The sequence below is a fragment of the Microtus pennsylvanicus genome, chromosome 8 (genome assembly GCF_037038515.1).
Source record: "Microtus pennsylvanicus isolate mMicPen1 chromosome 8, mMicPen1.hap1, whole genome shotgun sequence".
In the NCBI taxonomy this organism is placed as follows: Eukaryota; Metazoa; Chordata; class Mammalia; order Rodentia; family Cricetidae; genus Microtus; species Microtus pennsylvanicus.
In genome coordinates, this window is record NC_134586.1 from 16,676,782 (window position 1) to 16,690,439 (window position 13,658).

Genomic DNA, 13,658 nt, shown 5'->3' on the forward strand with positions numbered 1-13,658 from the left:
AATTCTTTCCACACTAAACCCTGTTACCTACCCACCCTCCTTTATGTCCTATTTTCTCTCCTAAACCAATAAAGAAACATTGTGCTGCCCAAACATTCTTGATCATGTTATCAGGGACTATGCTCCTAGAGAAAACAATTTCTCTCTCCCTTAGAAGCTAACAGTTTCCATGACTGTATGGCTAGGAGTAGGGTTGTGTGCCTCACTGGCCTCTCAGTGATGTGATGGGATTTGGTCTGGCTTAAGTTTACACAGGTTTTGAATGTGCTGTTAGTTTATATGAGTAGTGCTGTGAGTTTATGAGTAGTGCCCTGTTGGATCAAAACATTTACTTGTAGTTGTCCACTGCCTCTTGCACTTATGGTTTTTCTACTCCATCTTTCACAATGATGGCCTGTTGACAGAGACCACTCATTTGTTTCCAGGCTGCAGAGACCAAGTAAAAACACAGAAACTATGTTAAGTAAAACACTGCTTTGTCTATCAGCTTAGTCTTCTTACTAACTAACTCTTACTTCTTAAATGAACCCACTTCTATTATTCAGTGTATCTACACAAGGCTGTGGCTGACTGGGTAAAGTTCCAGACTCTGTCTTCTTAGGCAGCTACATGGCAGCTTTCTGACTCTGTTTTCCTTCTTCCTCTATTTCTAATTAGAGTGAGTTCCTATTTCACTCTATTTTGACCTGCCATAAGCCAAAGCAGCTTTATTCAAGCAACACATATACAGAAGGACTTTCCACACCAATGGCCTCTGAGACATAGTTAACTTAAAGATTTCTTTGGGCTCACAGATTCAGAGGCTTGTCAACAGTTATCTGGCTCTATATGGTTGTTTCAGTCCCAAGTAAAGGTGGACTATCAGGGTATCAATAATGTATGAGAGGAGGGCCTCCTTTCTTCTTAACAATCAAGAAGTAGAAAGAGGCAGAAAGGGACTGGGGACAAGATATATGCATGCACGCTCTCATCATCACACTTCTTCCAATCAAGCAGGGCCTACTTCTATAGTGTCTCCCACTTTTTAATTATATATTCAATTATGATTATATCAGAGAACTGATAGGTTAGGGCCTTCCCAAAACAATCACTACCCATAAGCATATAAACTTGAATCCAAGTCTTTCATGCATAATGGTTTGGAACATCATATTAAAAAGTAAATTCTGATTCTTATAAAAATATTTTCAGGCTAGTCCAATCAGAGAGATAATCTAGATCTCACATGGTATTGACTGAAGAAATAGAAGCTGTTTGTGGGATAAGAGGATCTGCATTGGCTAGTGTCAATTAGTCTACTTCCCACGTGACCCAATTATATCTATGATCTCTAGTAGTAGCTGGAATTATAAGAATATAACTGTTACAAGTTTTCTTGCTCTTGTAATTAGAAGCCTTAACCTAATTTAATTCTCAGACAGAGTACTTTTCTGCTGAAGAGGAAGTATGCCTGCACTAACCCAGCAGGGAGTTGTCATCTCTTCTCCATGAGCCATATCAGAGCATGCACAGTGTCCCTGTTCCGGTATTCAGTTCATTATTTCCACCTTCTGGTTCTCTGCATTGCCTTGATGCCAAGAATTGACTGAGGGATTTGATGTTTAATTTATTGAAGTCACATCTGTCCTTAAACAAATATGTTTGATAAGTTCACAGGCTCACTTTCCCTGAGTTAATTCTGACATATCCATCTATCCACAGCTTCCCGATTTCGTCTGAAAAGTTCAGAAGTGGTAACTTTTTATTAATGCAATTCGTCTTCATTTTATGATACATTGCTGAATAAAAGTGGTTGCTTGCTAACACAAAAGTTTCAGTCATCCTTCTTCAATATTATCGGAAATAGAATAAACCAATATATCGCACAGTCAAGTAAATTAGGGTAAGGTACACTCTAACTTCTGTTCTATCAGGAGTAATGCAGAGCAGGCCACAGCTCATTCTCAACTACTCTCATCAAATAAAAATAATTGATAATTTTTAGGAAGTGGTTTCCTTTTCATACACCAATTAAGTTAGGTCATATAGTATATATTGAATGAATGTTGATAACTGTGTATTTATATTGCCACATTTAGGTACTAAAATATGTATTTGAGATTATAATTACAGCTATAATGCTCTAAGTAGAACAAGATCTAAAAGCTTTCATTTATGTGAACTCAGTATTGCTAACATATGAAATATGAATGGCAACATTAAGATGAAATGCAGTACTTTCTAAATATGTGTAAATTAGAAATTACAAGGAAATGAGGAAATAATAATCTCTGAAGAACTAATTTTCAGCTCTGAGTTTAGGATGAAGTGTTGACATCAGTCTCACCTCATATCGAAGATCACCTTCCTCAAGGAGCTGTTGTTCAGGCAGAACATAAGGTGTGTTTACCCAATATAAGGTACAGGAATAGGTGGAACAATACTACTCACAGCCCTTGGATTCATGATTTTGTCACTTTGCTAAGACTGTACAATCACACATCTATAGTTACTTATATTTCTGTCTATTTTGCCTTCCCTCTTTCTTACATGGAAGAAGCCAAGCCAGGGGACTTATTAGTCTCTAAGATGATACTATAATTATGCTTCTGAAATTTCAATACTATGTCTCATACTGGTCTACCTTACCTTCCATACAGTTGATGTTGATTTTTTTTGTTCATTGTTCCTTCAGAGATCACAACAGCAACACCCTAGATTCTTTTCTGACATCACATGAAGTTGATGATTCATCTTTGGATTGGTAGATGTTCTTGAATTATTTCATTTCTTTGTGTTCTCTTCAGCTACTACAAAGCAGGGGCATTATGCTGTTTATTTTTTTATTTCAATTAGAGAGTTTGGAATCAGTTGTTAGTTTATAATAAAGCCAATAATGGTGGTATGTAAAGAAAGACAAAAATCTCAAAGTCAATAACACAGGAATTAGCCCTATAGAGTATAGGACCGATATAGGGTGAGGAGCACTCTTACTGTGTGCCTGAGCCACCTCACCCTAGTGACTAATTCAGTATTTCAGATAGATTTATACAAATTTTCATATGCCAAAGAAAAACTTAACCTAACTAAGTTCATTGAATCACTATATTTAGTACCATTTTTTCACTTGGGACTATATTAAAACATCCTAACTATCTTGATACAAAGAATGGGCTACAAAAATAAGAAATGTTGACTAAGTGTAAAGTCTTTCATATTGAAGGGGAAAATTATTTACATAGAAATAAATATGAGACATGTTTGTGTATGTGTTTGACAGAATAATAGATGAAGTAGTTATACACATTACCAATTATGCAAGGACTAATGATCTATATCAAGTTAACTTTTAGTTTGGACAATATGCAAATATGTCTCTGGAATCCTAATTTGAAGTGTTGATATATTGTCTTTACTTAAGAAATAACTTGTGTTGGTTTAGATTTCATTTTCCTCTCCTGCATGACTTAGAGTTTTTGCATGGTACTTTTCCATACCTCAAGTTATCAGATTAAAACACGAAAGGTAAATCCATGTAATAATGCAAATAAATATACATGAATTTGAAAGCTAGCATATGAAACTGCAGCATGTCATTTATCATCAGTTAAAAGACTCTAGTCTGCTATTGAACAAAACATATGGCTGGAGCTCAAATCTAATTTAGAAAATTCATTGGTTTTATGAAGCCAACTGATTCTGTTTGTTTGTTTTTTTTATTATGGCATCTGATAACTAAAATGAATGTATATATTGTATATTTGAAAAATTGTAGATACATAACATTTAAAAAGATTGCATTAACACCAATTCTTCAGTGACTTTATGACACAGAACATCAGGACAATGAGAGATGCTGCACAAGTGAAATCAGCAACTATACTCAGTGAGGAGTTCATAACTGCGAATTTTTGGAATGGATTCATAACAGTGGTGAACATCATGGACTGGGGCAAAAGAAGAAAGATCTCTTCAGTGGATCAGATCCTGACTGCTCTAGTCATCTCCAGAATCAGTGTGCTGTGGTCACTGTACCTAATGAAATCAACATTTTCAATTTGCTCACCCTTAAAAGTGACTATGAAAACAGTAAGACTTACAAATATTATCTGGATAATTTCAAACCATTTTAGCATCTGGATGGCCACTATTGTCAGCAGCCTTTATTTTCTCAAGGTAGCCAATTTTTCTTATTCTATTTTCCTCTACCAAAGGTGGAGACTTACAAAGGTGGTTCCAGTGACATTAATGGTTTCTCTATTCATCTTGTTTCTAAATATTTTAGTTTCAAACATACTAATAGATACATGGATGGATAAGTTCAATACAAATGTATCTTACAGCTACAAATTTAAAACAATGCACACATTACAAGGCATCTTGTATTAACAAATACTATGTTCCTATTAAAATCATTCACTGTGTCCATGACAATGTTTTCTCTGCTCATCTTCTCTCTGTGGAAACATTTGAAGAAGATAAAGCACATTGCCAAAAGCTCCTGAGACACCAGCACCACAGCTCACATCAAAGCCTTGAAGATTGTGGTCGCCTTCTTCCTGCTGTATGTAATTTTTATGTTCTCTTTTTCTGTACAACTTTAGAGTCATGGGTTTGAAGAAAACATTTCTTTCAAATATTTCTACCCTGTTGGTATTAATTGCTTTTCCATAACTTCATTTGTGTGTTGTGATTATGGGAAACAGTAAACTGAGGCAAACCTTTCTTCTTGTATTGTCAGTGTTGAGGTGTAAGATCCCAGGAGGTGTACCTGTGAGTATCTGACACAGTAGTATCTGGGGGATAATTTTGCATAATTTCAATGAGGGTTACTTCATAAGAAATTATTCTTCAATTTAATGTACATATTGTAAATATACTTGAATCATGTAAGAAGTAAGTGCTATACAAACTGAAAACTGCTTTGAGAAGAATGAGAATATGAAACATCTACATGTTAGAATATTTTAAATAATAGAATTTCAATAGCTTATTCAATACATTATTTTATACTTTAAAATGATTAATTTATAATATAGAAATATAACTCCTGTCTATAGAATTAGTTCATTATGAAACTTTTTTAATTTACTTTTACTGTTTAAGAATGAAGACTTGAGGTCTGTTCCCTAGCACCCAACTAAAGGCTAGACATAGCCCAGCATTTAGGGATCAAACACAGGCAGATCCTGAGGATCTCTGGCTCATCAGTCTAGCTGAAACAACAAACTGCAGTTTTAAATAATAGACCCTATATCAAAAAATAAGGTTTAATTCATAGAAGCAGATATCTAGTTTACACCTCTAAACACACATATATACATTTGCATGACACTCATACATATAAATAATTATATAATAATATAATAGCAAGTAAATATACATGCCTGTGAAAGTATAAAAGTAAAATTGATAAATTTTTATGCATCAAATTATTTCAAAATTAGAAAAATTGCTCTTTTCTCATAGGCTTTTCTATGTAGAATTACAAATCATAGTTTTTATATCTTCTGAGAATCATGGTGGCATTTTGTTCAAATGATTCTCTGGGTGTTACTTTCACAATGAAAATCAATGGGTCATGTATAACATTATTGGGAATATATATTTACATTTGGAAGTCACCATTCTAATGAAAACTAGACATTATAAAATAGAAAATTGATGTGTATTATAGGCACTAACTAGTGAGATGGTGTGGCTGCAACTTAAATATTTGTGCATACTACAGAGTTCACCAGTGCAATGTCAGTTTTCACATGGAAAAATTGAGATCTAATGTGGCAAAGTTTAGGACCCAGTATACATATATAAAGGTGTGGGGATGGCATGTGTTTTCTGAACTGGCAGCCAGAAGCTTTATGGAAGTTTCACATGAATTTTCCTTGTTCATATAATCTGCATGTAATTTTAACCATTATGTTTCTTTTTCCTTTTAGTTATGGCAATTTTCTTCTTTTGGTGCTGGCCTCATAATAAAATGTAATGAAGTTGTTTTAATGACTTGGTATTGCAGAAGTGGGAGTAATTTCAGAGTCCAGAGTGCTAACTGTTAGATCGTAGAACCGGGCAAAATATTTCTTAGTGCTTCACTGGGAGGTGAAATACTAACTTCACCTATCATATATATATTTTTAAATCATCTTTACAGCAAATCATTTTCCCTTTTTTCTCATAAAATATACTGCAGTTATGAAATGTGTATTGTGTTTATTTTATTTATTTTTTTAATTTCAAATGCATTAGTGCTTTGTCTGTATTTATGTCTGTGTAAGGGTATCAGACCCTGGAACTGTAGTCACAGACTGTTGGGAGCTGCCATGTGGGTGCTGGGAATAGAACCCAGTCCTCTGGAAGGGCAGACAGTGTTCCCAACGCCGAGCTCCATTTTTCTTTTGTCATTTTTGTTTGTTTGTTTAAGGCAGGGTTTCTGTGTATAGCCCTAGTTTTTCTTGAACTCACTCTGAAGACAAGTCTAACCTCAAACTCGAGGGATCAGCCTGTTTCTGCCTCCTGATTACTGAGATTAAAAACATTGTTATTTATAAGAGGATTTCATATTTTTTGCCTATTGAATTAAAGTACTCACATATGTTAATAGTGGCACATAAACAATGCTATGTTAATCTAATCAATAATACCATATTGAATAAAGCATATTGTTTGACCTTCGAATATGTGAGAATTGAAACAATCAGGTGCAAACTAAAACTAGAAGTCCATAAAAAGATTAAGTTGTAGCCAAAAAGAAAAATGTCAAGTTAACTGACATGAGAAATCTTTTAAAGATGTCTAAATATTCTGGCTAAATGTATATACATGTAAATCATATATAACATATGTATACATTTTTGTACATGTATTTTTGTCATATTCCTTCCTTTTTCCAAACTTCTGCCATATCTTCTTTTACCATCCATGCAAATGAATATTCTTTCTCTCTCTTTATAAAAAATAAAAGCAAAAACCACAAAATCCCCAAACAAAATCAAGCAATGAATCAATCAAACAAACAAATTATAGAATTCACATATGTATTGGCCAGCTATTCCTGTGTGTGTGGCCTTCCCTAGGATGTGGTTGATATATGCAGCATCACTCCATTAAAGAAAATTGATTTCCCACCCCCAAAAGTTATCAGTTGTAGATAGTCTCTTGGTTAGGTGTGGAACTTTAAGTCCATTTTCCCTTCTCCATACTGTCGTATTTTTTTCTGGTTTGAACTGGTATTGGTCTTGAAATCTGTCATGGTCTCTGTGAATTTGTATGTACACTGGCCCTTTGGGGTCTGGAAAATTCTGTTTCCTTAGAGTCTTTCACCACCTTTGGTTCTTACAATCTGTCCACCTTCTCTTCTACATGTATACCCGAATCTTGAAGAGAAGGATGTGTTACAGGTATCCCAATAAGAATACAAACCACAAAGACTTTCACTCTCTACCTTTTGTTTGGTTGTGAGTTTCTGTGTGAATTGCCATCAACTGCAAGAACTTCTCTAATGAATGTTTAGTGATGCATTGATCTATGGATAAAGCACAATTCTATTAATAGTCATTTTATTATTATGCTCATTTATTAGAAAAAAAGAGTTCTTCTTGTGTTTATGACATATCTTGTTCCAGTCTTATATTAGAAATGGCTTGGTTTAGTCATGAGAGGAGAGTAACTATAAGTATCTAGTCTTCAACCCCATCAAAAACCTGAGAAGAAAAATAATATTACTTGAGTAAACAGGAAGGGCAAGCAAGCAACTCCCAAAATGTTCAAAAAATGACAGAGACAACTGGCTTCCTGGCCAATTACCCAAAGTTTCATTTGCAATGTTGGGGCAAGAAATTTTAACTAAGGCCTAGAATAACTGTCAGACCATTTTCAGAGGCAAGAAAAATTTCAAAAAACTTTTACCCTTTTTTGATAATATTTGATGGTCTTCTTTTCTTGTTATCTTGCTGGTCCAGTACAGAAACAATGCATTTTGTCAGTGGTTGATGCACGGGCAGTTCTCTTCCCAAAGGCTAGTTTTGCCAGGAAGAAAACAAGCTCCAACTGCATTGTCTTTGGTGCCCAATATTCTTTTGGGAATAGATCGGTGCTCCCAGGAGCCGTCATGTCTCACATCAACAGAACCCTATGTAATTTAAAAGACATATTTTACGTTTCTTTGAAGTGGTTGAAAATTACTTATCTATGGAGAATACAGTTTCTATGTATCTAAAGAATCTGATTAGTTCAGGCACCCTCTCCTCAGCTACCCAAGGAACAAGCTGGGGACATCTCCTTAAATACCTGGGAACCCCTCTAGAGTCAAGACTCTTGCAAACCCTAAAATGGCTCCTTTAATTAATATATATACTTCCCTGCTCCCATATCCACCCTTCCTCCATCCCAACCATCCCATTCCCCCAAGCTCTCCCCATCTTCCCCTTCTCCCTTCTCTCTCCCCATCTCCCCTTAGCCCCACTCCACCCCCACCCCTAAGCTCCCAATTTTTGCCTGGCAATTTTGTCTACTTCCAATATCCAGGAGGATAACTATATGTTTTTCTTTAGGTTCACCTTCTTATTTAGCTTCTCTAGGATCATGAATTATAGGCTCAATGTCCTTTATTTATGGCTAGAATCCACTTATGGCCCTATCCTGTAGCCACAGTGATGAATATCTTGCAAATCACCATAGAACCTTCATCTGGCGATGGATGGAGATAGAGACAGAGACCCACATTGGAGCACTGGACTGAGCTCCCAAGGTCCAAATGAGGAGCAGAAGGAGAGAGAACATGAGCAAAGAAGTCATTACCGTGACGGGTGTGCCCACCCACTGAGACTGTGGGGCTGATCTAATGAGAGCTCACCAAGTCCAGCTGGACTGTGACTGATAAAGCATGTGATCAAACCAGATTCTCTGAATGTGGCTGACAATGAGGGCTGACTGAGAAACCAAGGACAATGGCACTGGGTTTTGATTCTACTGCATGTACTGGCTTTGTGGGAGCCTAGTCTGTTTGGATGCTCGCCTTCCTAGATCTGGATGGAGGGGGGAGGACCTTGGACTGCTCTTTGGACTGGAGAGGGACGGGGAGAGTGAGGAGGAGAGGGAGGGGGAGGGAAATGAGAGGAGATGGAAATTTTTAATAAAAAAAGAAAAGAAAGAATCTATAAGTATGACAAACATGGATGACTTTGACTTATAATTCTCAATACCTATATAGCTTAAAGAGGAAGGCTTTATATTAGAATGCTAAACACTCTTTAAAAAATTGTGAAGCAAATGAGGACAATGACCTTAAACAAAAACAGTGTATAATATCTTGATCGGATGTAGAAATATATAATGCAATATGGTAAAAATACCCTAAAATCCTATAAATATACAAAATATCTTAAGCAGAGGTAGAAACATACATGCATGCAATATGACAAAATAACTTTGCATAGGTGTACAAATATTGTAAACAGAAATAGGAGCATTTTCAATAGAAAAATATAATTTTAGTTTCTATCAATACACAAGAATCTATACCAAATAAATTGTCTACAAATAATAGCTCACATGTATTTGTCCTATTACACACTATTATTATTTATGTGAGTAAGATCACACTAATCTACCAATATCCCATCCAGTTGCCTTTTTTGAGTATAATAAAGGGTCCTTTATTTAGGCGTAGACTGCTAGATCAACAGTCCTCTGCATGAGTGAGGAATAGGAACTGAGTCCAGCAGCTAAGAGAGATACACATGTTTGTACATCTGTTTTATAGTACACAAGGACATGCTCAGTGGTCTAGCATCTCAAAGGCCATTGACTGAAGACATTCCCCCAGAAATCTTTTTGTCAATTTCTTCAGGGTAGTGAAGGGCATTAACAATAGCCTGTAGTGTTTAAGGAGTTCTATAGCAACTCTTTGGCCAACAACGCAAAAAAGTAACTCATATCTGGCACTAGAGATTTTATTTGATACGATGAATATAATGTGTAGTTGGGTCATACTATGGCAAGTAAACTTAAATTCATACACACACACACACAAACCATTTACTTTAGTCGTTTTTCAAAGGGCATTTCAAAAGACCTTCATGTATATATCCCAATAAATATCATACTTTAACTTGTCTTCTCATTCCCCTTCCCATTTTATCTTTCTATGCTAATTTCATTCTTTACCACTTTATAACATTAGAAGATACCCTACTATATCCAGATCCCTTAGTAGATAATATACATCATATATGTAATACATAATATTGCACATTATATTTTAAAGCAATATATGATATAATATAATATATAAATATATGTGTATGCTTATATGTAACAATAATGATTAAGATGAGGTCATGAATTTGTAAAGCAGAACATTCATGTGTGGACTTGGATTGGAAGATGGAGGAGTCACAATGTTGCAACACAGCACTTATATATGTATACTCAAAAACTTAGCATAAACAAGGAACCTACACCCACACACACATACACCCATACACACTCCCACACACCCCTTTCTACGTTAGAACAATACTCTCTTGAAAACAGCACAGCTTTCCAAAATGAGCCACAAAAAATGTAGTTAAATGTTTTGTTGAGAATCCAATCTGCAGGCCACTAATTTGCCACATAGTTTCTTGTTGAAATTTGTGTGTGAGCTACTTCCTGATTAGACCCTGTACTAACTAAATGCAGAAATAAGAACAACTCAATAAAAGGTGTGTTTGTGTGTGTGTGTGTGTGTGTGTGTGTGTGTGTGTGTGTGTTAGATATATACAGGACATTATGCTTGGTGGTAGAAGGCATAAACCTGTATAGAGATGACAAAATTGATGAAATCTTTGGATTAAAGAAATTTGACAGTCCAATGGAAAAAGACAAAAGTATTAAAATTTAAATAAAATGACAAGAATGATATGTTTGTCTTGTAGTAAATTTGCTTGTGATTGCACATTGCAGTCCAAAAGTAAGTAGAATGTGAGTTTATCAAATAGAATCCCTAAGTTAACAGCACTGCTATGCACTAACAAAGGCTCCTTAGGATATTTCATATAAAACTGGATGTTTTCACAATAGCTTTAAAAACTTAAAAGGACCTATAAAAAGTGTCAAATATCATGTTATTGAGAAAATAATTAAATTATATTGATAAGCACAAAATTAAAACAGAAATATGTCAACACATACACAATTCTTCTGTAGACAATGTTCATTTTTAAAGGTAGATTCCTCATTCCAAATAAATTACTTTAAATCATAATAGATTTCATGGTTATATTTAAAATTCCTGGGTATATTTGGCAAATGATGAATAATTAAACACATAGTAAATTAATTAAGAAATAATTATGCTTGTTTGGATTACAGTTTCCTTGTGCATGATATAGAGTTTTTGAATGGTCTTTTTAAAGACTAAACTTATCAGATTAAAACATGAGAGATAAATCCATGTAGATAATGCAAATAAATTTATATGAATTTGCATGTTAGCATATGAAACTTCAGCATGTCCTTTATGATCAGTTAAAAAGGCTCTGGGACTGCTATGGAGCAAAGCATCTGGAAGGAGCTCAACCTGACTTAGAAAATGCAGTGCTTTCAAGAAGCCAACTGAGCCTGTTTGTTTATTATTATGTACAAAACCTAAAATGAGTGTATATGCTGTGTATTTTTAAAATTTGTTGAGGCATAACATTCAAAATGATTGCATTAACATCTATTCTTCAGAAAATTTAAGAAACAAAACATTCTCTTCAGACAATGAGTTCTGCTGCATTGGTGATATTTGCAACAATGCTCAATGTGGAGTTCATAACTGGGAATTTGGGGAATGGCTTCATAGTACTGGTGAACATCATGGACTGGGTCAGAAGAAGAAAAATCTCTTCAGTGGATCAGATCCTCACTGCTCTGGCCATCTCCAGGACCATTGTGCTGTGGACAGCGTACATAATTGTATCAATATTTTCAATGTACCATGATGCAGAAGTGACTATGAAAAGAGTAAGAATTAATAATCTTATCTGGGTAATTTCTAACCATTTTAGCATCTGGCTGGCCACCATTCTCAGCATCTTTTATTTTCTCAAGATAGCCAATTTTTCTTACTCTATTTTTCTCTACCTAAGGTGGAGACTTACAAAGGTGGTTTCAGTGACATTGCTGGTTTCTCTGTTCCTCTTGTTTGTAAATATTTTAGTTACCAACATACACATACATATTTGGATGGATCATTTGAAAACAAATGTATCTTACAGCTGTAAATTAAAGAATTTTACAGAAATACCTAGGCTTCTTGTATTAACAAATATCATGTTCACATTAATACCTTTCACTGTATCCACAACAATGTTTTTTCTGCTCATCTTCTCCCTGTGGAAACATCTGAAGAAGATAAAGCACATTGCCAAAAGCTCCCGAGATGCCAGCACCACAGCTCACATCACAGCCTTGAAAACTGTGTTTGCCTTCCTCCTGCTGTATGTAATTTTTACTTTCTCTCTTTTTGTACAACTTTGGAGCTATGACTTTAAAGAGAAAAAAATTTTCCAATATTTTTACGCTGTTGGTATAATTTCTTTTCCATCACTTCATTCGTGTGTCCTGATTATGGGAAACAGCAAGCTGAGGCAGACCTCTCTTCTGGTACTGTCCGTGTTATGGTGCAAGATCCAAAGATGTGTACCCTTGTGTCTCTGACATACTAGTGGGGAAATAATTTTGCATAATTTCAATAATGATTGCTTCATAAGAAATTACTCTTCATTTCAATGTGTATGTTGTAAATATATTTGCGTTCTGTAAGAAGTAAGTGCTATAGAAACAGTAAACAATTTTGAGAAGAATGAGAATATGAAACATCTATATGTAAGAATATTTTAGTAATAAAATTTCAATGGCTGTAAAATATTTGAGATTTTAAAATGATTAATTAATTATATAGAAATACAAATATTGTCTATGAAAATAGTTCATTCATAATGCTTTTCATTTTAGCTGTTTAAGCAGAAAAATCTGAGGTCAACTCCGTAGTACACAACTAAAGGTCAGGCACAGCCCAGCACCTAGAAATCGAATAAGGCAGGTCCTGAGATATCTTACTGAGCAGTCTAGCTGAAACAGCAAACTCCAGTTTTAAATGAGAGATCCTATATTAAGAAAATAATGTTTAATTTTAGAAGTAGACATCCTGTGTACACCTCTAAACACAAAGACATGTGCAAACAAGGACACCCACATACATATGCATGACACACATACATATAAATAATGATATAATAAAATAAAATTACAAGTAAATCAACACACCTATAAAACAGTAAAAATAAAATCGATGAATTTTATAGCTATAAAATTATTTGAAATCTAGAAAAGTTGCTTAAGTTCTTATAAAGTTTTCTGTATAGTCTTACAAATCAAATGTTTTTTAGATATTCTCAGATTCACGTTGACATTTTAATCAGTTACTCTATGGGTGTTAGTTTCACAATAAAAAACAATGGATCTTGTATAAGAATATTGGGAATATATATTTATAATTGGAAGCAAGTCACCATTTTAATGAAAACTAGACAACATAAAATTAAATATTGACGTGTTATAAAGGCACTTACTAGACAGATGGTGTCATATATGTGACCGAAACCTAAGGATTTATGCATATACAGAGTTCACCAGTGCAATGTCAGTTTTCA

General features: G+C 34.7%; 1 protein-coding gene and 1 pseudogene across 1 annotated transcript; both read left to right on the forward strand.

Moving 5' to 3' along the window:
- The first annotated feature begins 3,825 nt into the window (after nucleotides 1-3,825).
- On the forward strand, nucleotides 3,826-4,764 carry LOC142855767 (taste receptor type 2 member 125-like; annotated as a pseudogene).
- Nucleotides 4,765-11,724: 6,960 nt separating this feature from the next.
- LOC142855768 (taste receptor type 2 member 125-like) lies at nucleotides 11,725-12,663 on the forward strand. The gene has a single exon (XM_075982179.1). The coding sequence runs from the start codon at nucleotides 11,725-11,727 to the stop codon at nucleotides 12,661-12,663; it is 939 nt and encodes a 312-aa protein (XP_075838294.1).
- The last annotated feature ends 995 nt before the right edge of the window (nucleotides 12,664-13,658 follow it).

Excerpts from the sequence above, each read along its gene's own strand:
- LOC142855768 (XM_075982179.1), top strand. The coding sequence starts at position 11,725 with ATGAGTTCTGCTGCATTGGTGATATTTGCAACAATGCTCAATGTGGAG.